We start from the raw sequence: 25,572 nt of genomic DNA, 5'->3' as shown, positions 1-25,572 counted from the left end.
CTGTTTGATTTTATTACCTGTGCTCTTTCCATTAGGTCACATTCTAAGTCAAAGTCAAGGTTATCAAATAAATTCATAGTCCTAACTGACAAAACAACAAAACTGACTACTAACAAAACACTATGAATCAAAAAAAATTAGCTTCAAATATTTCTGCATGCAATACAACTTAATTTTTCAAGTATTATTACTGATATACAGTGTGAGCTTATTAATAGAATGAAGAGAAACAAAGCCTAAATCTTAAAAGTAACTGTAAAAAAATTAGGAAGGTGAAATTTAAATTTCCTAACCACTGATTAATAGTAATGGTACTGAAGTACATACTGACAATACTTAAACAGATAACTTAATTACTTAACAGTTTGTACTGTAATTACAATTACTTAATTACTTTCTCAGTTTGTTCATTTTCTAATCTTAGACTGTTCATTTTCTGTCCAATATTGCTAATACTTCCACTATTTGTAAATGATATGGTTGGGCGGAATGACAAAAATTACTAGTAAAAATAAAGTTTTCCAATGATTTATACATCATAACATCTCACATAACTGAAAGATGTATTAACTTGTTTTATGCAACATATCCTTTACTGAAAATTTTAGTAAGAAGTTTTACAACTTTAAAATGACTTTTTACTTTAACTAATGAACTACCTTTGTATAAGGAAACTTCAAGTCATCACATAATTTGTTTGATTTGTTTCTCACATGTATAGAAGCCCACACTTAAAAATGAAGACTTAGGAATTGATGCTGCAGGAGATCACAACGGTTTTGAAACTAATTTCACTTGGACAGAGTTTTTACCAATGTTAAAAATTTCAGATTAAGGAATTTTCTTCTCTTTGGAGATAAATTACAAAGATGTAGTGGTATTGGCAGACAGAAATTAGAATATTCAAGCTGTAAATTGATGAAAATTAATCAGAATTATTGAATTCATTTTTATTGCTCAATTTTATTCAATCCATAAAAAGTGTTCTACTTACACCACCATTAAATATTTGAAGACTACTAAGTAACAGTACAAAATCTATTAAATGTATTTATAAAATATAAAAGTTTATGGGCTTGGAGATTATGTGGCTCCTTTTGATGAAATAAAAGCAACTGCAGAACACAAAAAAAGAAAAGAAGTAACTATTTTAAAAACTAGGGCTAAGAGTATAATAAAAGACCAGGAATATATATCCCTAGAAATGAAGTAATAAAAAGAATACTCCACAATTATTTTAAGTGTTAATAGTTATACATACCCTTCCCATCTCAAATTCACGACAGGCCATTACAATGATCTAAAAAGAAGTCAGGGTGGGATGAGATAAAGAATATATCAGTTAAACACAATTTTGTTTTTTCAATAAAATATACATTTCAAGAATTATTTTTTATTCTGAGCAAAAGTATGCCTGGCCCGTCAAAAAAAAACAGTAGGTTTAATATTAAAGTATGAGTTAAAGAAATGATCAAGATCATTCCTTCTAAGTAAAGGGCTAACTAACTAAATATCAACAAATTAAATTGGCTTCAAATAACATGATGTATTTGATTTGAATTAAATTTTTTGAAGCTTAGAGACTTATTTCTGTCTTTTGAAATAATGTTAAAATAACGCATTCAGGATATTTACCCAAAAAAATAGCAATACTTTATATACATTTAATAAAATTATCAAGGTTGAATGTATTTAACTGTCTTTGATCATAAAGGTTATTACATTTGCTTACCCATCCCAACATTTTATAATGTAATATTTCAAACATACAGCAAAGTTGAAATAATTTTACAGTAAACTCTGTATAGGTACCATCTATTCTCTACCATTAACATTTCACAATAATTGTTTTTATCACATAGCTCTCCCTCCACTCATCTATCAGTCTATCTTATTTGGTAGTTGTCTTACTAGTACTGACATAGGACAAGATTCAAAGTATTATCACACCCTATTCTTGAAATATTTCAACAAGTTTGTCAAAATTTAATGAGAAATCCTAGCCATCAGTTGCTGTTTTTTAATAAACATTAGCTTTAATTAACATATCATTATGGCTCAAAAGTCATGTCATTACATGTAATACTTACTACAACATTGTACTCCCATATCATCCTCCAAAAATCTATTACTGTATTTGCTAAAGGTCCTTGGGTTGCCACATATGCTTTTGGCCCATAAACACCCTAAAAGGGTTAAAAGCAAATTTCATATTTATTATGATTAACAAAAATATTTCCTTACCTAAATTTTAAGTTTTCAAATTTTATTAGTAATACTGCTGTTTTCACCTAAACCATTTCCAAATAATTTTTCTTTAATAGTACATAAAAGCATGGCGAAATATATTTCACTTCAGCTTCTGATGAAATGTTAACTACTTTTGTGTAATTATTAGATGTGATGCACAGTATTCATAATTAAACCTCCTTGTGCTAATTTTAAAATTATTGGTTACCTAGGAATTAAAAACAAAAGCCTTAGTACCTAGTCAACAAAGCTAACTCTAGCAGAAACATAAAAGCATGCATCAATTCTAAAAGATAATACTAGAACTAGCTAATAGTTCTTTCTTACCTAGATTCTTCCATAACTGCCTTTAGTTACTTATTCAACTTAAAGTGTTTTAAGCACCTACTATGTATACTCTAATAGTAAACCCAAGAATATATCAAACAAAATAGTGGACTAAAATACTAAACCAGCACATAATTGAATCATACAGTGAGTCAGTGTTATTAAGTGCAATTAAAAACTAGAACTTTTAACAGATGTCCTTATGAAAGAACATAAACATCAATAATATCTGAAAGAACGAACTACCTACGTGTTAATTTTTGTTTAACCTATTCGTTTTGGGTTTTGCCATAACTGTAGTAAAATTGACTTTTTAGTAAAAACAGTTTTTATTTGAAACCATGACTGTTCAATGTTGACATAGATATTAATTTTACCATATAACTCTTACCACCTTAATATTTTTCTCAACAAAATATTATATTAAGATATGTATAGGGGCTTCCCTGGTGGTGCAGTGGTTAAGAATCTGCCTGCCAGTGCAGGGGACACGGGTTCGAGCCCTGGTCCGGGAAGATCCCACATGCCGCAGAGCAACTAAGCCCGTGCGCCACAACTACTGAGCCTGCACTCTAGAGCCCGCGAGCCACAACTACTGAACCTGCATGCCACAACTACTGAAGCCAGAGTGCCTAGAGCCCATGCTCCACAACAAGAGAAGCCACCGCAATGAGAAGCCTGCACACCTCAAGGAAGAGTAGCCCCCGCTCACCGCAACTAGAGAAAGCTTGCGCGCAGCAACGAAGACCGAACACAGCCAAAATTAAATAAATAAAATAAATTTTTTTAAAAATTAAAAAAAAAGAACCTTAAAAAAAGTATAAATACCATATATAAAATAATTGAAATTATACTGCCATATAACTAGAAAGATTCAAAAGCAGAGTAACAGAACAAAATAGTCTTTTATTTACTCAAGTAGCAGTTTGAATCTCTCTTTGCTGATAAATATGTAAAAAACTTGACTGCTTTTGATCAAAGAGTATCCAAAAAAGGTTATCTATAAAGACTATATTTAATCTTGCATTTCAGCTGTCACTTGAAACATAGTGACAATTGCCAAAAGTTTTTAATCTAAGTTTATATTCTGTAATTTTAAATCAGTATTACCCAGTAATTCCAGCCCTGGTAATTTATTCTAAGAAATTATTCAAAAGAATAACAATGTTCAGGGCTTCCCTGGTGGTACAGTGGTTAAGAATACGCCTGCCTAATGCAGGGGACACAGGTTCGAGCCCTGGTCCAGGAAGATCCCACATGCTGCGGAGCAGCTAAGCCCGTGTGCCACAACTACTGAGCCTGCGCTCTAGAGCCCGCGTGCCACAACTACTGAAGCCTGCGTGCCTAGAGCCCGTGCTCCACAACGAGAGAAGCCACCACAACGAGAAGCACACGCACCACAACGAAGAGTAGCCCCCACTCGCTGCAACTAGAGAAAGCCCGTGGGCAACAATGAAGACCCAACACAGCCAAAAATAAATAAATAAAATAAATAAATTTTTTTAAAAAACTTAAAAAAAAAAAAGAATAACAACGTTCACTGCAATATTACTATCAAGAAAAACTGGAAACAACCTATACGGTTCAACAACAGAAATGACCAATGTACATTTATGTACCTAAACTCAAAGGGAAAAATGACAAGATTTAGCAATCAGTAAGGTGTTTATAAGTCTTCAATGTAAAAGAAGAAACAAAAATAGAAAAACTTTATCTCCACTGTCATAAAACCAAGCAAAACTCTTTATGAATAAGGAAGCTAGAAGGAAAGCCCATAAACATATGTCATGGCTGTGCTTTTATTTTTACTTCTTTTACTGTTGGTATCATGTTAGGCAATTTTAAAATTTTTTAATAGAATTAGTATGTAGGAAGACATTAAATATGGCAGAGAAACACCATTTAAAGTTAATACATACCTTAATAAAATTTGCATTGATATAGTCTGAATCTTGAGAAGGTGTCTTTAAAGTCAACTTAACTCGGCTGTGATCAACTACAAGAAAAAAAAAAAGGATTTCATAAATTATGACCCATTGGCAGACAGGTTTTTTTTCTAACAAACCATAAACAAGATTAAATAAATAACTAAAATTATTTACTTTAAAAAATAATGAATGGGACTTCCCTGGTGGCGCAGTGGTTAAGAATCCGCCTGCCAATGCAGGGGACACAGGTTCAAGCCCTGGTCTGGGAAGATCCCACATGCCGCAGAGCAACTAAGCCCGTGAGCCACAACTACTGAGCCTACTCTCTAGAGCCCACGAGCCACAACTACTGAAGCCCATGCACCTAGAGCCTGTGCTCCGCAACAAGAGAAGCCTCGGCAATGAGAAGCCAGCGCATCGCCACGAAGAGGAGCCCTGGCTTGCCACAACTAGAGAAAGCCCGTGCGCAGCAACAAAGACCCAACGCAGCCAAAAATAAATAAATAAATTAAAAAAAAAAAAAAAAAACAATGAATGAAAATTGACTCTAGGTACCAGCAGGGTAATTTCTAACATATTGACAGGAAGTCTGATTGTAAAGCTGTGTTTTAAAGTTGGAATCAGAATAAATCTCAGGAGCTCTTTTAAAATACAAACTCCTGGGCATCGTCCTAGATTTACTATACAAGAGTCTGAGGTTTAAGTGTCTACAGTTTTTAACAAGCATACTAGGTGATGAACACTAACCATTTATACACAAATACATTTGCCAAAGTTCTTGTAAGGAAATCTAACTTTCATATTTCCCAAGAAATTAGAAAAATTAAGTAAACTGTGACAAATAAATGAATTAAGATGATGTATGAAAAGTGCTCAATACTGCACTTCACCAGTGATACTTATTATTAGGTAATCTCCACTTAGGGTAAAAAAAATCTTTACAAGAAAGTCTCAAAATATAAATTTTATTAATTTTATAAAATTATGTAGTTTTATTTTTAAAATAAAGGTAATATCACTATGATTTTTAAAAATTAGATCTTAAAGAAAGATACAAGATGAGACTTCCCTGGTGGTCCAGTGGTTAAGAATCCATGCTCCCAATGCAGGGGGCCCAGGTTCGATCCCTGGTTAGGGAACTAGATCCCACATGCCGCAACTAAGAGCCCACATGCCGCAACTAAAGATCCCGTGTGCCGCAACTAAGACCTCGCGCAGCCAAATAAATAAATAAATAATATTTAAAAAAAAGATACAAGATGAAAAGTGAACTGCCCCTGTCCTTGAATTCCAGGGCTCTCTCTTTTCCAAAAAAGACACTATTAAAGTTCTTTTTTCATTCCGAAATTTTTATGCATATACCTATATACTTTGAAAAAGCAGACAAATACAATCATACTAAACATGTTGTTCTGAACCTTGTTACTTTTCAGTTATCAATATATCCTAGAACTCTTCCCAGAGCAAAAACAGATCACCTTACTCTTTTTTAATGTTACATGGAATCCACTATATGGACGTTTCATTATTTATTTAACTAGCTACACTACTGTTGGGCCATTTTTTCTTACTAGACACACTACTACAATGAACACTGCAGTACTTGTATCTGTTACCGGCAGTACGAGAGGGTAAGTTCCTAACAGAGGAATTGCTACTTGCCTTCTAAAAGGTATATACCAACTTATGCAAGTGTTATTAGTAAGAGTAACTAACTGGGTGTTATCATACATTTTAATAGTTGACAATCTAAAAAATAAGACATCAGACTTGCATTTCTTGAATTATGCAAATGGTTGCATATTTTCATATAGTTGTTTGTATTTCTTTTACCAAAACTGCTTGTTTATACCCTTTGAACATTATCCCCATATGTCTATGTTTTCCTACCGATTTATATGAAATCTATATAAAGAGAGAAAAATCAGCCCTTGGTCATAGGTAGTGCAGATAGATGTTTTTAAAAATTATTTATTTATTTATTTTTATTTTTAGCTGTGTTGGGTCTTCGTTTCTGTGCAAGGGCTTTCTCTAGTTGCAGCAAGCGGGGGCCACTCTTCATCACGGTGCGCGGGCCTCTCACTATCGCGGCCTCTGTTGTTGCGGAGCACAGGCTCCAGACACGCAGGCTCAGTAGTTGTGGCTCACGGGCCCAGTTGCTCCGCGGCACGTGGGATCTTCCCAGACCAGGGCTCGAACCCGCGTCCCCTGCATTGGCAAGCAGACTCTCAACCACCGCGCCACCAGGGAAGCCCAGATAGATTTTTTTAAAACTTTTCATTTAGAACTAATTTTAGATTTATAGAAAAATTACAAAAATAGTATAGAGAATTCTCATACATCCCTCACTCATCTTCCCTTAATGTTAACATCTTACTTACATAACCATAGTACAGTTATCAAAATGAGAAAACTAACATTGTTACAATACTATTAATTACACAACAGACTGTATACAAATTTTACCAGTTAAAAAAAAGTATATTTTTTCTTTCCAGGATCCCACAATACACTTTGTTATTATTTCTCCTTACTCTCTTCCAATCTATAAAAGTTCCTTTGACTGATTTTTTTCTTCTGACTGGAATGAGGTTATGCATTTTCTCCAGAACAGCAGAGAACAATCATGTGTCCTCAGTGAGAAGACACACCAAGGGGTTCATGATGTCAATATGTCATGTTACTTGTGAGGTTAACCTTGGTCTTGGTTAATTTGGTGTCAGCTGGTGTCTCCACTGTGAAGTTACTATTTTTCCCTTTGTAGTAAATAAATATTTGGGGACATACTTTGGGCCTATGAAACCCTAAAGTAGTAGGATTATCTAAGATTCATGGTCTCCAGATTAGAAAGGGCCATAACATGTAACATGCCACTATTATTTTGGTCCTTTCTAATCCAGGGACAATGACTACTAAAGGCAATTAAAATACAAAAAGACATACAGAAATGGTAACAGATACAAATAAACTTCTTAGCAAACTTTTTAAAAGGACAACTAATGAATAACTAATTTATTTGCCAATGACCCGAATTTTATACATTAGTACAAAGGCCCAGTTCTGCCGATTTCATTTATTTATTTTTGGTGAAATTTTCTTTGGAAATTTGTAGGAAGAGATATATAAGAATGACACAGTAGCTTCCAATTAAAATTATGTATCTCCTTACCATGTTTCCAGGAAGGAGAATGTTTACATGTTTATCAATGCTTTGTTTCTTATTTCACTCCATCCTACATGTCTTTTTTAAAAGCCATTTGGGATAAGAAATATAAAAAATCCTATGCTTTGGGTAAATGACAATAGAATAATTCAGTAGTTAGGACAATGACAGTTAAGTAACTGTACGAAGCTTCCTCTCAACCATGTTTGCCAGAAATGATGAGTCCCAATTAATTACCCTTATTCATGTGGCATGTTAGCCTCTATTCAAAGTATCTCAAAGCCAGAGACTTTGTACAACAGTTGGTTTACCATTGGATCCTTAGTAAATGTTTTGAGGATTGTGAATACAAATGAGAACAGTGGCTCCCAAATGATAGTCAAGACTTGTGCCAAGCTGCTTGCTACATGAAAGCTGGGAATTTTTTTCGAATTTTCTGTGATGGAAAATTTTATGCATATACAAAAATATGATAGTATAATGAATCCCCATCTATCCATTACCCAACTTCAGTAATTAACAGTATTTTGCCAATCTTATTTCACCTATGGCTAATCATACAGCAGCTGGGGACTGGGAAAAGCAAATTAAAATGCAAGATTTCCAAGTTGCATATTCTGCAGTAAGTTTGATTCAGTCAGTTCAAGATGGGGCACAGAAATGGCTTTTTTTTTTAAATGAAATAATGCCCTTTGCACGCAGCAACATGGATGGACCTAGAGATTCTCATACGAAGTGAAGTTAAGTCAGAAAGAGAAAGACAAATACCATATGATATCACTTATATGTGGAATCTGAAATACGACACAAATGAACACATCTATGAAACAGAAACAGACTCACAGACATAGGTTACAGACTTGTGGTTGCCAAGGGGGAGGGTGGCAGGGGGAGAGAAGGACTGGGAGTTTGGCATTAGCAAATGCAAACTATTACATACAGGATGGATAAACAACAAGGTCCTACTGTATAGAACAGGAAACTGTATTCAATATCCTGTGATAAGCCATAATGGAAAGGAATATGAAAAAGAATATATAAGTATAACTGAATGACTTTGCTGTACAGCAAAAATTAACACAACATTGTAAATCAACAATGCTTCAATAAAAATTTTTTAAAAAGAAATGGCTTTTTTTAAAACTCTAAAGCACAGGCAAATTTTGTAGTCACTACTTCATACTATATAATCATAGTATATATATATTTTTATAATTTTTTAAAATTTTATTTATTTATTTTTCATTTATTTATTTATTAGGCTGCGCTGGGTCTTTGTTGCAGCACAGGCTTAATTGTGGTATGTGGGATCTTAGTTCCCCGACCTATTTATTTATTTATTTATTTAGGCTGTGCCAGGTCTTTGTTGCGGTATGTGGGATCTTAGTTCCCCAACCAGGGTCCCCAGCAATTGAACCTGGGCCCCCGGCATTGGGAGCACGGAGTCTTAACCACTGGACTGCGAGGGAAGTCCCAATCATAGTACATTATTGAGAATTTAAAAATCAATATTATGCTGTGTATAACACATAATGCATATTTTAATATTCTTCATTGGTGCTGTTATATTAAGCATAAACATGAATAGAAATAATTTAAAGAATATTAAAGAAATGTAAACAATCATTCCTCTCCATGGTTTTGCAGACTGCCTCTACAATCTCCCAAGAGCCCAATTCCAAATAGATAAAACCAATATTCACTACACAAGAGGCTCTTTAAAGTAGCCACATTTTTTTCTTGAACAAACATCAACACCTATTGCAACAACAAAAATATATATTGTCGCCTCCAAGGAAACACACACCTATTGATAAATCCTAGGTCTGAGAAATAAAAGGATCTCCATAATTAATATTGGGATAGGCAGAACACCCTGATCCATCACTTCTAAAGGCTAGCCAACTCAGTTTTAGCCCTTTTCAACAGACAAAAGCACAGGTCATCCTTGACACAAGAGTACCTAGAAATTTCTTAATTGTAGGACTAGCCTCAGTGTTCTACCATAAAATAAACCAAATCTCCAAGAAGATGGCTTGAGAAAAAACTAAGTGATCTCTGAATAGTGATGAAATTACTTTTAATGGATCAAAAGCAAGGATGTCTGCTCTTGCCACTTCAAGCTAACATTATACTAGAGGTTCTAGCCAGAGCAATAAGGCAAAAAAGACACTCAGATTGGAAAGGGAGTAGTAAAATGGTCATTAGTTGCAAATGACAAGATTCTGATATGTAAAAAATCCTAGTTTTCACAAAAAAATACTAAACTAAATACTAAAATAAATGAGTCCAGGGCTTCCCTGGTGGCGCAGTGGTTGAGAATCTGCCTGCCAATGCAGGGGACGCGGGTTCGAGCCCTGGTCTGGGAAGATCCCACAGGCCGTGGAGCAACTAGGCCCGTGAGCCACAACTACTGAGCCTGCGCGTCTGGAGCCTGTGCTCTGCAATAAGAGAGGCCGCGACAGTGAGAGGCCCGCGCACCGCGATGAAGAGTGGCCCCCGCTTGCCACAACTAGAGAAAGCCCTCGCACAGAAACGAAGACCCAACACAGCCAAAAATACAGAAATAAATTAATTTAAAAAAATGAGCCCAGGGAGGTCAGTGGATTAAAAAAAAAAAAAAATCAACATGCAAATGTAAATTGTATTTCTATATACTAGTAATAAAGAACTTGAAAATACAATTAAAATAATTCCATTCACAATACCATAAAGACTTTTTAAAAAGAAATACAAGACTTGTACACTGAAAACCATAAAACATTGCTGAGAGAAATAAAGAAGATCTAAATAAATGGAGAGAGACATTCTATATATATATTTCACACCTTCTTTATCCATTCATCTGTTGATGGACATTTAGATTGGAAGAGTCAATATGGTTTAAGATGGCAGTTCTCCCTAAATTGATCCACAGATTCATCAGAACTCTTATCAAAATTCCAGTAGGATTTTTTGCAGAAATTGACAAGCTTATCTCACAATTTATATGGAAATGCAAAGGACTCAGAAGAACCAAACCAATTTTTTAAAAATAAGAACACAGAAAATGTAACACTTCTTGCTTTTAAAACTTACTATAAAGCTATAATCATCAAGACAGTGTGATATTGGCTGAAGAATAAGTCAATGAAATAGAATTAGGGGTCCAGAAATAAACCCTTACATTTACAGTCAGATGATTTCCAACAAAGGAAAGAAGGCAATTCAATGGAGAAAGGATAATGTTCAACAAATAGTGCTGGAACAATGGCACATGCTCAAAGATTATTTTAGACCCTTACCTCACACCATATTAAAAATTAACTCAGAACGAATTATAGACTTAAATGTAGGAGCTAAAACTATAATACTTCTAGGAATGAAATGAGAAAACATAGGAGAAAATCTTTGTGAGTTTGGATTAGGCAAAGAGTTCTTGGATTGAATATCAAAAACATGATCCATAAAACTGATAAACTGGACTTCATCATGAAAATTAAAAGCTTGCACACTTTAAAAAACACCATTAAGAAAAGACAAGCTATAAACTGGGAAAAAAATTTGCAAATCGTAATATCTGAAAAAATACTTGTATCTAGGGTATATAAAAAACTATTATAACTCAACTTTATAAAACTTTATAACTTTATAAAAGTTATGAACTTTTATAACTTTTATAAAAAATCAATTTTAAAAGACTACAAATGACTTGAAGGGACTGTTCACCAAAGACAGTATACAGTGGCTAACAGAACATGAAAAGATGCTCAACATCACTAGTCATTAGGGAAATGCAAACTGGAACCATAAGGAGATACCTCTATTATTCTAGTGGATGTGTAGAGATACCTCTACACATCCACTAGAATAATTATAATCAAAAAGACTGTCAATAATAAGTGTTAGCAAGGATGTAGAGAAACTAGAACCCTCATACACTGCTGGTGTAAAATGGTACACAGCTACTTTGAAAAACAATTTAGCAGTCCCTTAAAATGTTAAACATAAGCTTCTGGGACTTCCCTGGAGGCACAGTGGTTAAGACCCCATGTTCCTAATGCAGGGGGCCAGGGTTCGATCCCTTGTCAGGGAACTAGATCCCACATGCATGCCACAACTAAGAGTTCACATGTCACAACTAAGGAGCCGGCGAGCTGCAACTAAGGAGCCCGCGAGCCACAACTAAGGAGACTGCAAGCCATAACTAAGACCAAATAGACCCAGGGCAACCAAATAAAATTAATTAATTAATTTAAAAAAATAATTTAATAAAATAAACATAAGCTTCCACAGACCCAGAAATTCCATTCCTAAGTATCTACCCAAGAAAAATAAAACCATATGTCCATACAAAGATTTACCTAGAAATGTTCATAGCAGCATTATTTATAATGTTCATCAACTACTGAATGGATAAACAAAATGTGATAGCCATACAATGGAATACTAGTGAACAATAAAAAGGAATGAACTACATACTAATATATTATACAACATGGATGAATCTCAAAAACATGCTAAGTGAAAAAAGCCAGACACAAAAGACTACATATTGTATGATTACATTTATATGAGATTTCCAGGAAAGGAAAATCTAGAGATGGAAAGCAGATTAGTGGTTGCCTGAGGCTGAAGATTACAAACTGGCATAAGTGACCTTTTTGGTGTGATGGAAATATTCTAAAACTGTATTGTGTTGATGATTGTACAACTCTATAAACTTTTTTTAAAGATTGCTTTCCATTTATAGTTATTACAAAATATTGGCTATATTCCCCATGTTGTATAATACATCCTTGATCATATCATACACCAATAGTTTATCCTTCCCACCCCCGCCCCCATATTGCCACTCCCACTCCCCGTAGCCACTAGTTTGTTCACTATATCTGTGAGCCTGCTTCTTTTTTTGTTAGATTCACTAGTTTGCTGTATTTTTTTTAATTCCACATATAAGTGATATCATACAGTATTTGTCTTTGTCTGACTTATTTCACTTAGCATAACGCCCTCCAAGTCCATCCATGTCGCTGCAAATGGCAAAATTTCCTTCTTTTTCATAGTTCAGTGGTATTCCACTATATCTATATCTATATTTAAAATACCCCTTTATCCATTCATCTGTTGATGGACACTTAGGTTGCTTCCATATCTTGGCAATTGTAAATAATGCTGCTATGAATACTGGGGTGCTTGCATCTCTTCAAATTAGTGTTTTTGTTTTTTGTGGATATATACCCAGAAGTGGAATTGCTGGGTCATATGGTAGTTATATTTTTTGTTTTTTGGGAAAGCTCCATACTGTTTTCCACAGTGGCTGCACCAATTTACATTCCCGTCAACAGTGTACAAGAGTTCCCTTTTCTTAAAATGGGTAAATTTTATGGTATGTAAATTATACCTCAACAAAGCTGTTTTTAAAAATATACCGTACCTGCAAGCACTGGGCATGCTAAATACTCAAAGGAAATTGACAATTTACATTATTCTTATGATAGTAAGAAAACATTATCTCTAAATACTATTACTTTCAATATAGTTTTCCAAATTAAAATGACTAGAAATTTATGGGAAACTGACTTATCAAACCTTAAATAACTTAAAGGGAAAAAGGCACTGCTACTCTGCCTATAGCGCTGTAATTAAGAGCTCAGGCTCTAGGGCAAGGTTTCCCAGCCCCAGCACTACTGATATTTGGGCCTTGCACAGTTCTTTGTTGCGGGGAGGCTGAAGCCTCTGTATAGCAGGATGCAGTAGCGTCCCTGTCCTCTACCCACTAGATGCCAGTAGCAGCCTGCTCACCCCACATCCTAGTCGTGACAACCAAACCACCTCCGGACATTGCTAAATGTCCCTTCAGGAGCAAAATCACTGTAGTTGAAAACCAGTGCTCTGGGTACAAACTGCCTGGGTTTAACTTCTCACCACCCTATTAGCTGTGTGACAAGGTATTTAACCTCTCTCTGTCTCAGTTTTTCATCTGCAAAATGGCATATAATAGTACCTACCTCATAGTTTTGTTGTGATGACTATGGTAAATAGTCCATTTACTATGGAAATTGGCAAGCAATACAAACCAAGGCTTTTATTTTTCAGAGGGGCAGTTGAACAGCATACCACTGACCTTCCCCCTCTATCTCTATTTAAAATCACAAAGCTTCCCCCTTCTATTCTCAATTTTCTCTATGTACCTCCTACTATATTATTCTCAATAGCACTAATTACTATGAGAGAACATAATATGTTATTTGAATTAATTGTCCATCACCTTGACTAGAATATAAGCTCCACGGGGGCAGGGAATTTTGTCAGTTTGTTTCCTGCTGTATCTGCAGCACATAGTATATGCTCAAAGTTTTTTATAAAATTAATGAATGAAACACAACATATGAAAACAGAAACCTGAAGCTATTTGAGATTCATTTCCCCAGATGATAGAAAAAGAAGGTGGAGAAACTGTCTCTTTAAGAGTATGTGCATTAATTACAGAGCACAGTAAGAGGACCTTAAGACTATATTGCTTAATTTTAAAAAAACTGTCCAGAAACCTATACTATTCACTATTCTGAAGTGGACTGGTAAGAAAAGTAGAGTATATTTTCCAAAAGCTTAATGAATGGTTACTATATACCAGGGATAATTGTAAGCATTTTACATGCACAAAATAATCTTTAAAAGTATTATTATTTTAATCTCCATTTTGAAGATGAAGAAACAAAGGCACAGAGAGGATGAGTCCAAAGTCACAGACAGCAAGTGACAGAACCAGGATTTGAACTTCCAGAGTCAGAACTCTTCACCATTATGCTATGCTGCCGCTTTGTAATAATTTTGCTACTACCAGCCACCCGCAGATCCCACAGCTGAGAGTAAAGCTGAACAACAATAGAAAGATGAAGGATTAAATTTATGCAAAGAAGACAGTAAGAAAGAGAGGGAAGGAGACAAGAGAGAGAGGAGGCAATTTGAAAAAGGGATATTAAGGAAGAAGAAAATTTCAAAACTAGGGACTGGTCAATGACATCAAAATAGTTAACAGAAAGGAATAAGCACTAAAAAAAGACTACCAAATATGGCAATTAAAGTCATTGGGAAATTTTTCAAGGACATTTTAGAAGAACAAGCTTTAGGAAAGAATGACATTTTGTCAATTGTATCTCAATAAAGCTAGGGAAAAAAGGATGAATGGAGAGTTGAGGGAATGGTGTCATGGAATGTATATATTTCAAGATACTTGAAGGAAAAGAGAAAGACTACTGGTAGCTTTAACAGATAGCAGGTATGATATAAATTTTTACTTTATAAAATGGGGACCCTTATATATGCATGCTTTTAGAGGTAAAGGTATTTTGCTAGAAAACTATGCTATTTAAGAATATAATTAGGGCTTCCCTGGTGGCGCAGTGGTTGAGAATCTGCCTGCCAATGCAGGGGACACGGGTTCGAGCCCTGGTCTGGGAAGATCCCGCATGCCACGGAGCAACTGGGCCCGTGAGCCACAGTTACTGAGCCTGCGCGTCTGGAGCCTGTGCTCCGCAACAAGAGAGGCCGCGATAGTGAGAGGCCCGCGCACCGCGATGAGGAGTGGTCCCCGCTTGCCGCAACTAGAAGAAAGCCCTCGCACAGAAACGAAGACCCAACACAGCCATAAATAAATAAATTAAAAAAAAAAAAAAGAATATAATTATATTATCGTTATTAGAATATGATGTTATCAGTCTTAGGCATGCCCTCAGAGATATCCTCAGATATCATATTTAGACTACTAAGAACAGCAGACACACAGGCATGAATCATCTTATGGTTCATTTTTAATGCATAATTAATCAATTAAGGTTCTTATTGTTAATAGACAATAGGTAAGAGTTAATATTTTTAGCATTTTACAAAATGTATTCAATTATACTTATTGAATTATGTCTGTATTATTTTATTTTAACAAAATAACTTCTTTGAATAGGGAGTCCACAAAAGGTATTTTTACTTGGATTTTTCAGTATTTAAAAGTAAGTTAGTATCAGAGTAATTGTGATGCTTAAAGAAAAATTAAACAATAAAACAACTACAACAACAAAACTATTATCAGAAGGAAAGGCAAGCACAATCACAAATTATTATCATTTATTTATTTAGAATAAAGCAAGTTTAGGCTATAAAACTGCTAATTAGCATTTCCATTTGTTCCATTAATGGCATTTCAAACTTACATGGCAGTATGTCCTTATATCTGTTCTTTTTAACATTTTCTTCTTTTTCTCCAGTGGCTGTGGGATAAATCTTTTCTGTTCTATACTTGGTTGACAATCTTCTTAGTCGCTTAAAATCAAAAAAAGAAAATTCAAGTTCAGAAAAACATTAGTATTTCAAAATTTTAATGAAAATTTTAATGATAAATAGCTCTTCATTGAATTTTGCTAACCCTGATTCCTCACAACTCATTTTCTTGTTTTTCTAAGTTCACAATATCTCCCTACCCCTTAATAATTAACCCTAAGATAATTTCATTTTTAGCATAAGTGCAAACATAAGATTAATACTCCAAACAGTAGTAAAAAACAAAAGGGGGGGGGGGGAAACACTAGAATAAAAGTAATTTTATTTAAATAAATCATTAATACACTGAATAAGAATATTTAACTCAGGGTCTCAAAAAGCAAATTTGAAAATCATGCCTAAAAGATTATGTACAAGTTTCTTTATTTCTTCTCTCAATAAACCGTGAGCACCCATGATGTGCAAGCCTCCTTCCAAGGCATAAGCTAACAGTTACTTATAAGACACTGCAAAACAAAGTTCTCTGATATTGAATTGGAAATGTCTAACAAAGACCAATTCTGCTTATTCACTGCATTACAGAAGTGGTTTGTGAGTTAGTGACAAATTCTTACCACATATGGCGATAGGGATGTTCTTTGGGCTGGAATATTTCTGCATGTCAGTAATACACTTCCTGCTTTCAGAAGCACTGAAAGTCAGCATTGTGAATTGTTTAAATTCACTACTCAACTACATTGCTGAAATTTAATTTCAAAGGAGCCTACTTTCTTCCAGGCTTAAAGACATATTGAAGGCATTCTAGTTTTACTATTCAACAAAATTATTAAATACAAATGAAAAAGAAATCTGGTAATGTTTAACTTTTTCACCATTTTATTTTTGTTCCTTGTGATGCTAATAATTAAGCAACTAAGAATATTATGTCTATATTTTTTAAAAATCACAGATAGAACTTTAATTCAAGATCCTTATTCTTGTATTGACATACTTTAACATATAACACTTGAAATAATCTTAAAATAGACCCTTACACATAGAATAGTAAGCTTTCTGTTCTTCTCTGAAAAACTACTAAACTTTATCATCACAATCTTAGAGATCTAAAGCAGGAATATTCATTTTTAAGATGAAAAGACTTAACTAGAATCTTGTTCTGTACTGGCACAATGCCAAAGCAAAATTCTCCACATTTATGATGTTACTTCCTGTAGTAATAAAGTTCTCAAAGTATGTAGGTGTACTGGGGGTAAAAATTGTATTTACAAAGTAAATGGGCTGTTCGTGAGGGTGAGGGAAAACCAGAACGTTGATGCAATACTGGTAGAAAAGAACATTAGCACAACCCCTAAGGAGGGTAATTTGTCAACTACAAATACACATAACCCTTTAACCGAGGAACTGCACTTCTACAAATTTGTTCTCTAGATAAATGGCACACACTCATGAAATGATGTACACACTAAGTTATTTATTGCGGAATTGTTTATAACAGCAAAAGACTGCAAAAATTGGAAAAGACTATTAATAGAGGACTGGCTAAAAAGATGTTTCATTTATACAATCAAATATGACATATGTTGAAAACAAATGAGGAAGCTCTTGATATACTGTGATATGGAAAGATCTCAAAAATATATATTAAGTGTAAAAAAGCAGAGAACACAGTAGTGTATAACTATTGGTGTTAAAAAGAAAAAAAATGCATTTGTATTTGCTTGTACATGTGCATAAAACATCTCTGAAACTATTAACAAAAGTTGTTGTCTATGGGAAAGAGAATGAGTTGCTATAGGAAATGGATGGGAAGGAAACATTACTATACGTCCTTTCATACTTTTTGGATTACATGAATGCATTACCTATTCAAAAATAAAATGTTAAAAAAAGTAAAAGAAAAGATTATTCATAATTTCATTATTCCACATTAACAAAGATCCTCCCAGTTACTAACATATATATCTCACATATTTAACCAGAATTTTTGCATTTTCTCTGCTCAAAGATTTTCATCTTTAAATATAGTACCTTAAAGTATTACAAAATATTCTATGTGAATGTGACTAACAGAAGGATATCAATCCAAACAGTTGCAGAAACACAGGGGGAAAGGAATATAACTTAGGTAACTGTCACTGAAAACACACACACACACACACATACACACATATAAAAAAACTACAAAGCAAAGGGAAGAGGGGATGAATTTAATTATAAAATGTAAATGCACTTCTGGAATACCTGCTGCAAACACTCCAAGCATTTCTTCTTTTACAAAACAAATTATGTTATTGAGAAATGTGCAAAACAAAGTTTTTATAGAAAATGACTTCTCATTTCTCATATAATGAAACTTAAGAACACTTTTGTGTACAAATAAATATCTAATTTGAGTTTGAATTTTTATACATTCAGTTTTCTTAAAGACCAGCACAGCATGGGATGCCTTCTACTGGCACGGTTCCAATGAAGAATGTTCTATTAAAATAAGTCTACATAAGTAGTGTACTTAGAAATTTTCATACCCCTTAGAGATACTAATCTATGATGTAGTATGAATAAAACAATGGTGGCCTATTAAACATAAAAACTGTTTTGTACTTTTTAAAAAATTGGCATCAAAAAAAATTCTACCCAACTGTATTGAAAAGATATCCTCCAATAGGAACTTATTTCCTAACAAAAAGATCAGCTTTATAGTTAGTTGCTTGAATTAAAATTCTTGATCTGACACTCTCTGGCTATAAGACACTGAATTAATTTAACCTGTGTCTCATCCTCTGTGATCTGAGGATAATGCCTACTACTCTCACCAAAGAGCCTGGCATGAAAAAATGGGCTCAATAAATGTTAACTATTACTACTGAGTAATTACTGAAACTCTTTAAATGTTATTTGCTACTACAGATTTCTTTCTTTCTTTAAATAAAACCTTTCTTAGATCAGAGATCAAAAGGAGTCACATATTCTAGGCCAATTTGTTTGCTTGGGAGTGTTGAGTATTTTAAAGCAGGCTTCATTCATATTGTCAAATTTGCGCATGCTTCAGAATCACCTGGAGGGCTTGTTAAAAGCAGGATTGCAGAGCCCCACCCTCAGAGTTTCTGATTCGGTAGGTCTAGGATGCAGCCTGGGAATTTGTATTTAATGAGTTTCCAGGTGATGCTGCGGCTGTGTCTGGGGGCTGTGTCTGGGGGCTGTGCCTGGGGGCTGTGTCTGGGGGCTGTGCGTAAGAACCGCTGGCATAAGGTATGTTCAAGAGGAAGGAGTATGGTGATGGACTGCATGGAGGAATGGATGTTGATTTTCAACAATTCTTAGATTCCTCTGGATTTTATGTACAGATTGGCAGCATTGACAATTTCTGAAAAGTGATTAGGGATTTTTCTTGGGAGGAGGAGCACGGATTAGTGATGAAGAAGGAAAAATGTAATTATCAAGTAGCAAAAAAAAGGGATGGGGAGGAGATCACTGTTCAGCAGCAAGTGGGAGCAAAAAAACCACACCACCTATAAACAAAAGTACTTAAATGAAAGAATTAAAAGGTTCTGAGGGAATTCCCTGGAGGTCCAGTGGTTAGGACGTGGCACTTTCACTGCCAGGACCTCAGGTTCGATCCCTGGTCGGGGAACTAAGATCCCACAAGCCGCCGCGGCGTGGCCAAAAAAAAAAAAAAGTTTTGAGATTAAATTCTAGATAAACTGGGAGGTACAGCAAACCAAAACTCCTTCCTAAATCTCTTAAAACATCAGAATAATACAACAATGTACAGATCTGGTAGCCCTTGACACCAGCAGCATGTAATTGGTAAACAAAACAAAACACCATAAAAAGATGCTTTCGAGATTTGACTTTTAAAAATTATCATGATGATCATCTTTCTGTGTCTTTGTGTATGCTCTTTCTTTGCTTCTTAGTGGTCATTCCACTCACCTCCAAATCTTATACATCTTTTAAGTCCTAGCTCCTTCAGAGTTTCTTACTCCCCTCATGCAACAATAACCTTTCCCTTCTGAGTTCTTCTTAGACTGTATATGTACTCTTGAAACACCATTTCCTTCTCTTCATGATAAATATATAAAGAGAATACATCTTATTTCCTCTACTAAACGCTAAACTCTATGAGTACCAGATTACTGTCAGATTAAACTGTGTAATGCCCTGCATCCCTGGAGCATATTTAATGCTTATATGTTAAATAAATTAATCTTAGAATAAGATTTGAATGCTGGCCTAAACGAAAGAAGACGGGTTTGTTCTTTGAATACCACACCAAATTTAATGTCCCAATAGTACTTGGGAGGAGACGTAGCCCCACCAAAGTTCATTAACTATGAAATGGAAAGTACCTACACATATCATTTCATTTTAACTTCTGACCACCATTTCCATTGCCTGTAGTGAAGTTGCCAATATGAAATTGAGAAACATGCCATAATATACTAAGGAACATTATTCGTAACTACAGTGCTACGTGACAGTTTGTATGAGAACAGCACTGAACTAAACACTAATAAAATAATTCATTTATTAAGCTACACATAATTACACTAAAGCAAGAAAATATTTTGAATCATTTACTGTCCTAACTGGCAAAAATATAGCTAAATGGTGTATTTACATAAACTTATAGGTACTATTCACACCCCTTATCATGTGTGGCTTTTTTTTTTTTAACTAAGCAAACAAAAAACCTTTAAGAAAGACATTTTCAACTACCCTTAAAAGTCTTGAGAAAGTCACATAATAAACTCATATAATTCCATTCTTATCTCAGAGTTTCTATTCTAAAAAGCAAGCCTGATTATTTTAATTTGCCCCACGCTTAAAAACCCTCCAATGGGTCTATCACCTCCTAGATAAATTACCAAATCCTTTCATTTTAACATATTTTGAAAGCTGCCTGTCTGATTTCCCAGCTTCTTCTTTTTATAACACTCTCTTACTCAGAGTATGACGCTTCAGCCATATAGAATTATTTACCACCACCAGCAGAAGCACCCTTCCACCCCTCATCATCACAGTTCTACAATTTTTCCTCTTGCTGGTGAGTTAATATAAGGACTCTGGCTAGAGTGTTATTTCCTTTCTGAAGCCTTTCTTTCTTTTTTAAAATAAATTTATCTATTTTTGTGTCTTTGTTGCGGTGCGCGGGCTTCTCGTTGCGGTGCGAAGCACGGGCTCCAGGCACGCGGGCTTCAGTAGTTGTGGCGCAGGGGCTTAGTTGCTCTGCGGCATGTGGGATCTTCCCGGACCAGGGCTCGAACCCGTGTCCCCTGCATTGGCAGGCGGATTCTCAACCACTGTGCCACGAGGGAAGTCACCTGCATTGGCAGGCAGATTCTTAACCACTGTGCCACGAGGGAAGTCCCTAAGTCTTTCTTGAACACTCCCTTCCTCATTGCTCCCAGTTCCCAGCACTTAGTAGTCAATAATATTGTTTTATTACCACTTTGGAAAAGTATTTACAGTCTAATGTCTCACCCATTAGACTATAAAACTGAAAGAGAGACTGGACTATCTTATTGTGCTTTATAGCTAGTGCAATGCAAATCACATTAAAATGGGTGATTTCAAGAATTGTTTAATTAGCCTTCTCAGATAAGTCACAGAGATGTCTCTAATACATTAGAATTTGTGATGCAAACAAAAATGGAGTTTAATATTCACTGTTTTAAAGTTCCAAACAAATTACTTTCTCTTTATTTCTTAAAAACACATAAGTTTTATTCCCCAATCCTAAATCAATAACTGATTCTCAGAGGCCCCTAAAGTCACATGCAATATGACTATCCTCTTTAAGGTATCCAGTGTGTGTCAAATTTGGTTCTTTAAAAGGGTAGAACAGTTCCCTTGTTTATCTAAGGACCAAAGCTAGTGACAATGTGTTTGTGACACTTGTTGAATCTCTCCAGTCAAAGAGCGAACTGTCTACTCAATTGTCCACTGGGTGTCTCACAGGCATCACAACCATGTCCAAAGAGCACCACCATTCATTCAATACGTGCTAAAGCCTCAAAGCTGGGAATCATCGTGATTCCTACCTCCGCCTCCCCTCACCCCCAACATCCAGTCAATCCATCAGCAAGCTGTGTTAGCTCCACCGCTAATCTAATTCTCTTCACACTCACCAAACAAGACTTAGAATTCAGAATAAATGTAGACAGGAACAAGTGTTAAATTTACTTGTTGGCTGGATTTTCAATCAGGACAATTAAGAAAACAAATGGACAGAAAAGTAGTAGAGCTAAAATAAAATTAAGCTAACTCAAATTCCTTTTGTATAAGATGGCCTATAAATAAATTAAATATTGGAGCTCAAGCCTTCTCATATTCTGTTACTAGGTCACACACTACTGCCCCAAATTCCTGAATGTCATTAACACTTAAAAAACAGCTTCATAAGACACTAATTTTAGTAAATATGCACACACTATACACATCCAAACAACGTTACCTTAAAGTGAAATAAAACGGAATTACTTCAAGCTTCAGAGTTACACTGCTAGCAAAATATATGAATACCTATATAGTACTGCTTTTGGCATTGCTCTGAAATATTTCTGAGGCAAATACTGGAAAATCCATCTGAATTTTAAAAGGCAGGGCGTTTGGCACATAGTTGGCACAGGGTAATAACTGTTAAATGAAAAAATTCATCTGGTTTTATGCCTGAAATGTTAATGCCATCAGTCACAAAAGCCCCTCAATCGTAATACTGAGCTAATCCAACCACACAACGTGGATGATTATTACTAAGACAAAATAATTTTTTTTAAAACCTCAAATACAAAGTAACAGCAGCAAGTAGTAAAATCAGAGTATAATTTCCACCAAACATATACTATCTCTAACTTAACTGGCTGTTCCTAAATCTTTACAAATATATTTATATAAAAATGTGTATGCCTCTAATAATAACTGTTACAAGCAACTAAAATAACTAACGGGTCTTTCAACTACACAACTGCAACGTTTACCTTTAGGTGCAAAATATGAAACTCTGGGGACTTCCCTGGTGGCGCAGTGGTTGAGAGTCTGCCTGCTGATGCAGGGGACACGGGTTCGAGCCCTGGTCTGGGAGGATCCCACATGCCGCGGAGCAACTGGGCCCGTGAGCCACAACTACTGAGCCTGCGCGTCTGGAGCCTGTGCTCCGCAACGAGAGGCCGCAACAGTGAGAGGCCCGCGCACCGCAATGAAGAGTGGCCCCCGCTCGCCACAACTGGAGAAAGCCCTTTCACAGAAACGAAGACCCAACACAGCCAAAAATAAATAAATTAATTAAAAAAAATATATATGAAACTCTGCCTTTCAAAATTTAACGGTTCTTTCAACTACACAACTGCAACATTTACCTTTAGGTGCAAAATATGAAACTCTGCCTTTCAAAATTCATCTTCCTATCTTTGCTCATGCTTTACCTACTGCTGCATGACAGACTAAACTGTCTGCCGTTCTTCTTCAGAAATGCATAGCTATGCCTTCTCATTAAAGCTAAGTCAGGGCTGATACTAAAAGGACATACTTTGAAGTAAACAGGGGCCAATCTTACCAGTCTTTGGGTATTAATAAGAGTAATGATTTTTACTCTTTGATCATCCTGATTTCGATGCTTCAGTTATTTTCGTAGTAGTCTACCAAGCAAACTCCTTGCTTCTTTCTAGCTCAGTACAGATATCATCTTGCTGAAACATCCCCTGAGAACAGTCCTGGCACTCACCCCCATCTTCCACTTCCTCCCATACTGCTTCCTCATCTCTACCCGCAGCACTTGATATATACCTCTCATCTAGGACATCTCCCAATGTACAATAATTATTTATATGTGCACATATACCATCCCTGATAGAACATGAGTTCCCTGAAGATGCAGACCATATCTTCTTACTCTATTAATACCAGCTACTACAAGCATAACCTGTGACAAACTGCAGCAAGTCAATATACTCTTTAGGTCTTCTCAGGTGGTTAGGTTCAGAAGAAATGGATGCAAATCAGAATTGACCAGTAAACTTAGGAAACGATTTTCTCTCACTACTTAAATTTCATTACCACTTCACAATGAGACAGCTTTGAGTCAGAGAAGCTGGGGTTCAATTCCTAGTTCCATCAAATAACAGCAAAGGAGATCTCCTCAACATAGTAGCTTTATAATCCTCCCTGAATGGATGAAGCAATGGATCTTCATTTTGAGAATTCGTTTTTAAATAAAACTTTGTACTACAGACTTCATATTTTAAAACAATATGGCAAAACATAAAAGTTTTTAAGAAAAAAGGTAATAAAAAAATTTCACAGCAAGACTATAATCGTTTTTTGCACACCCTAGACAAGCAAATGGTTTCCTTTTCTTAAAGGAAAGGCTCCTGTTCTCTGGTTTGAAAAGAAAATACAGTACTTTCTCAAGATCAAAATATTAGGAGGATATAATCCAAGTTTATCCCCTCCCTACCTCTGGGCTATATTTTTTATGGAAAAAAAGGTAGAATCCTATTTGAACTAAGAGGACAATACAATTGTTTTAATACAGCAAATGGGGAAAAAAAAAAAAGTGTTCCCAGGTTTACTTTATTTTGTTTCTACTCACAAAGCCCTCAACTTCTCTTTCATCTGCTTCATCATCCTTTATCTCATGTCCCTCTATTTAATTCACGTAACCACTGGTTCCACATTTTCCAGGTCAATCCCAACTTCAAATATTTTGTCCCACTGTCCCCACAGCAAATTGCTCAAAAATTCCAAAACCTGGGTATTAATACTATGGCTTCCGACTATGCCTCCCTTTATCTAGTTATGTGTCTTGATTTAAGGAAACATGATCACTATAGTGCTCTTTACCCTTTAGTCTCCACTGAGGAATACTCTGCCAAGCCCAGACTCTCAAAGTATTCCAAAGCAATCCGTCACTAATATCATTATTCCAAAATATATAATATAAACATACAGTGAGCTTGAGAATATTGAGTCCCAAGTTTAACACATTAAGTTACAATAACATCGACTGTCCAACTAAAAAATAAAGAAGACCCCTCAAATTAATAGCATGGACGCAGAATTCGTATTTTCATCTTTGCAAAGATGTAGCATAGGAAGAGTCACCTTTGCAGTTTAAGAAAGCTCAATTCATATCTACCACTATATGGAAATAAATTATTTTTTGCTAGGCCAGACTGCCACAAAGCTGTGGTCAACAGACCAAACTTTTAAAGAGAAACCTATACTTCCTGGGGAACCATTAACTCCTGAACCCCCTGAAAATTTCACTCTTCCTTCTACCACTTATACTGAAAACTACTTTCATGAAGTCACCAATAATCTCCAAAAGGCATCAAAACCAAAAGCCTCAATTCCTATAAAGTATTTAACAGATGATGACCTCCTTTTAAAACTCCTTTCTTCAATTTCATGAAACAAGTGTCTCTTGATTCTCCTCTTACCCTTTCTGGTCCTTTGCATCCAGCCCCTTAAAGCATGTGTTCTCTCTTGAACTATTCTCTCCTCAGATTTTGTCTTTTAGCAAGTTTATCTCCTGCCTACCATGCCTTTAACTATTACATTTATGACAATCCCCAAATCTGTATTTCTGCTGACTTTTCTCCCCAGTTCCAGTTCCATATTTTTTTTTTAAGATTTTTTTAATTAGTT

The 25,572-nt window shown here is 35.2% G+C and overlaps 1 protein-coding gene across 12 annotated transcripts in view; it reads right to left on the bottom strand.

Annotated features, from left to right (window-relative positions):
- PTPN12 (protein tyrosine phosphatase non-receptor type 12) overlaps positions 1 to 25,572 on the bottom strand; it is a 90,734-nt gene that overhangs the window by 41,596 nt on the left and 23,566 nt on the right. For 10 of the 12 annotated variants that reach the window (XR_014246756.1, XM_082399360.1, XM_082399354.1 and 7 more), the window contains 4 exons: positions 15,858 to 15,966; positions 4,497 to 4,573; positions 2,091 to 2,186; positions 1,262 to 1,300 (listed from right to left, as the gene is read on the bottom strand). Coding sequence is in view for 11 of the 12 variants with exons in the window: in XM_082399360.1 (XP_082255486.1) it covers positions 1,262 to 1,300; positions 2,091 to 2,186; positions 4,497 to 4,573; positions 15,858 to 15,966 (321 nt within the window). In the remaining variant the exon portion in view is untranslated. The remainder of the gene's footprint in view (positions 1 to 1,261; positions 1,301 to 2,090; positions 2,187 to 4,496; positions 4,574 to 15,857; positions 15,967 to 25,572) is intronic. The other 2 variants (XM_082399363.1, XM_082399364.1) reach the window with 1 other exon arrangement.

The sequence above is a fragment of the Balaenoptera borealis genome, assembly GCF_965194805.1.
Source record: "Balaenoptera borealis genome assembly, chromosome: 7".
NCBI classification, from domain to species: Eukaryota; Metazoa; Chordata; class Mammalia; order Artiodactyla; family Balaenopteridae; genus Balaenoptera; species Balaenoptera borealis.
This window is presented reverse-complemented; position numbering and strand designations above follow the sequence as displayed.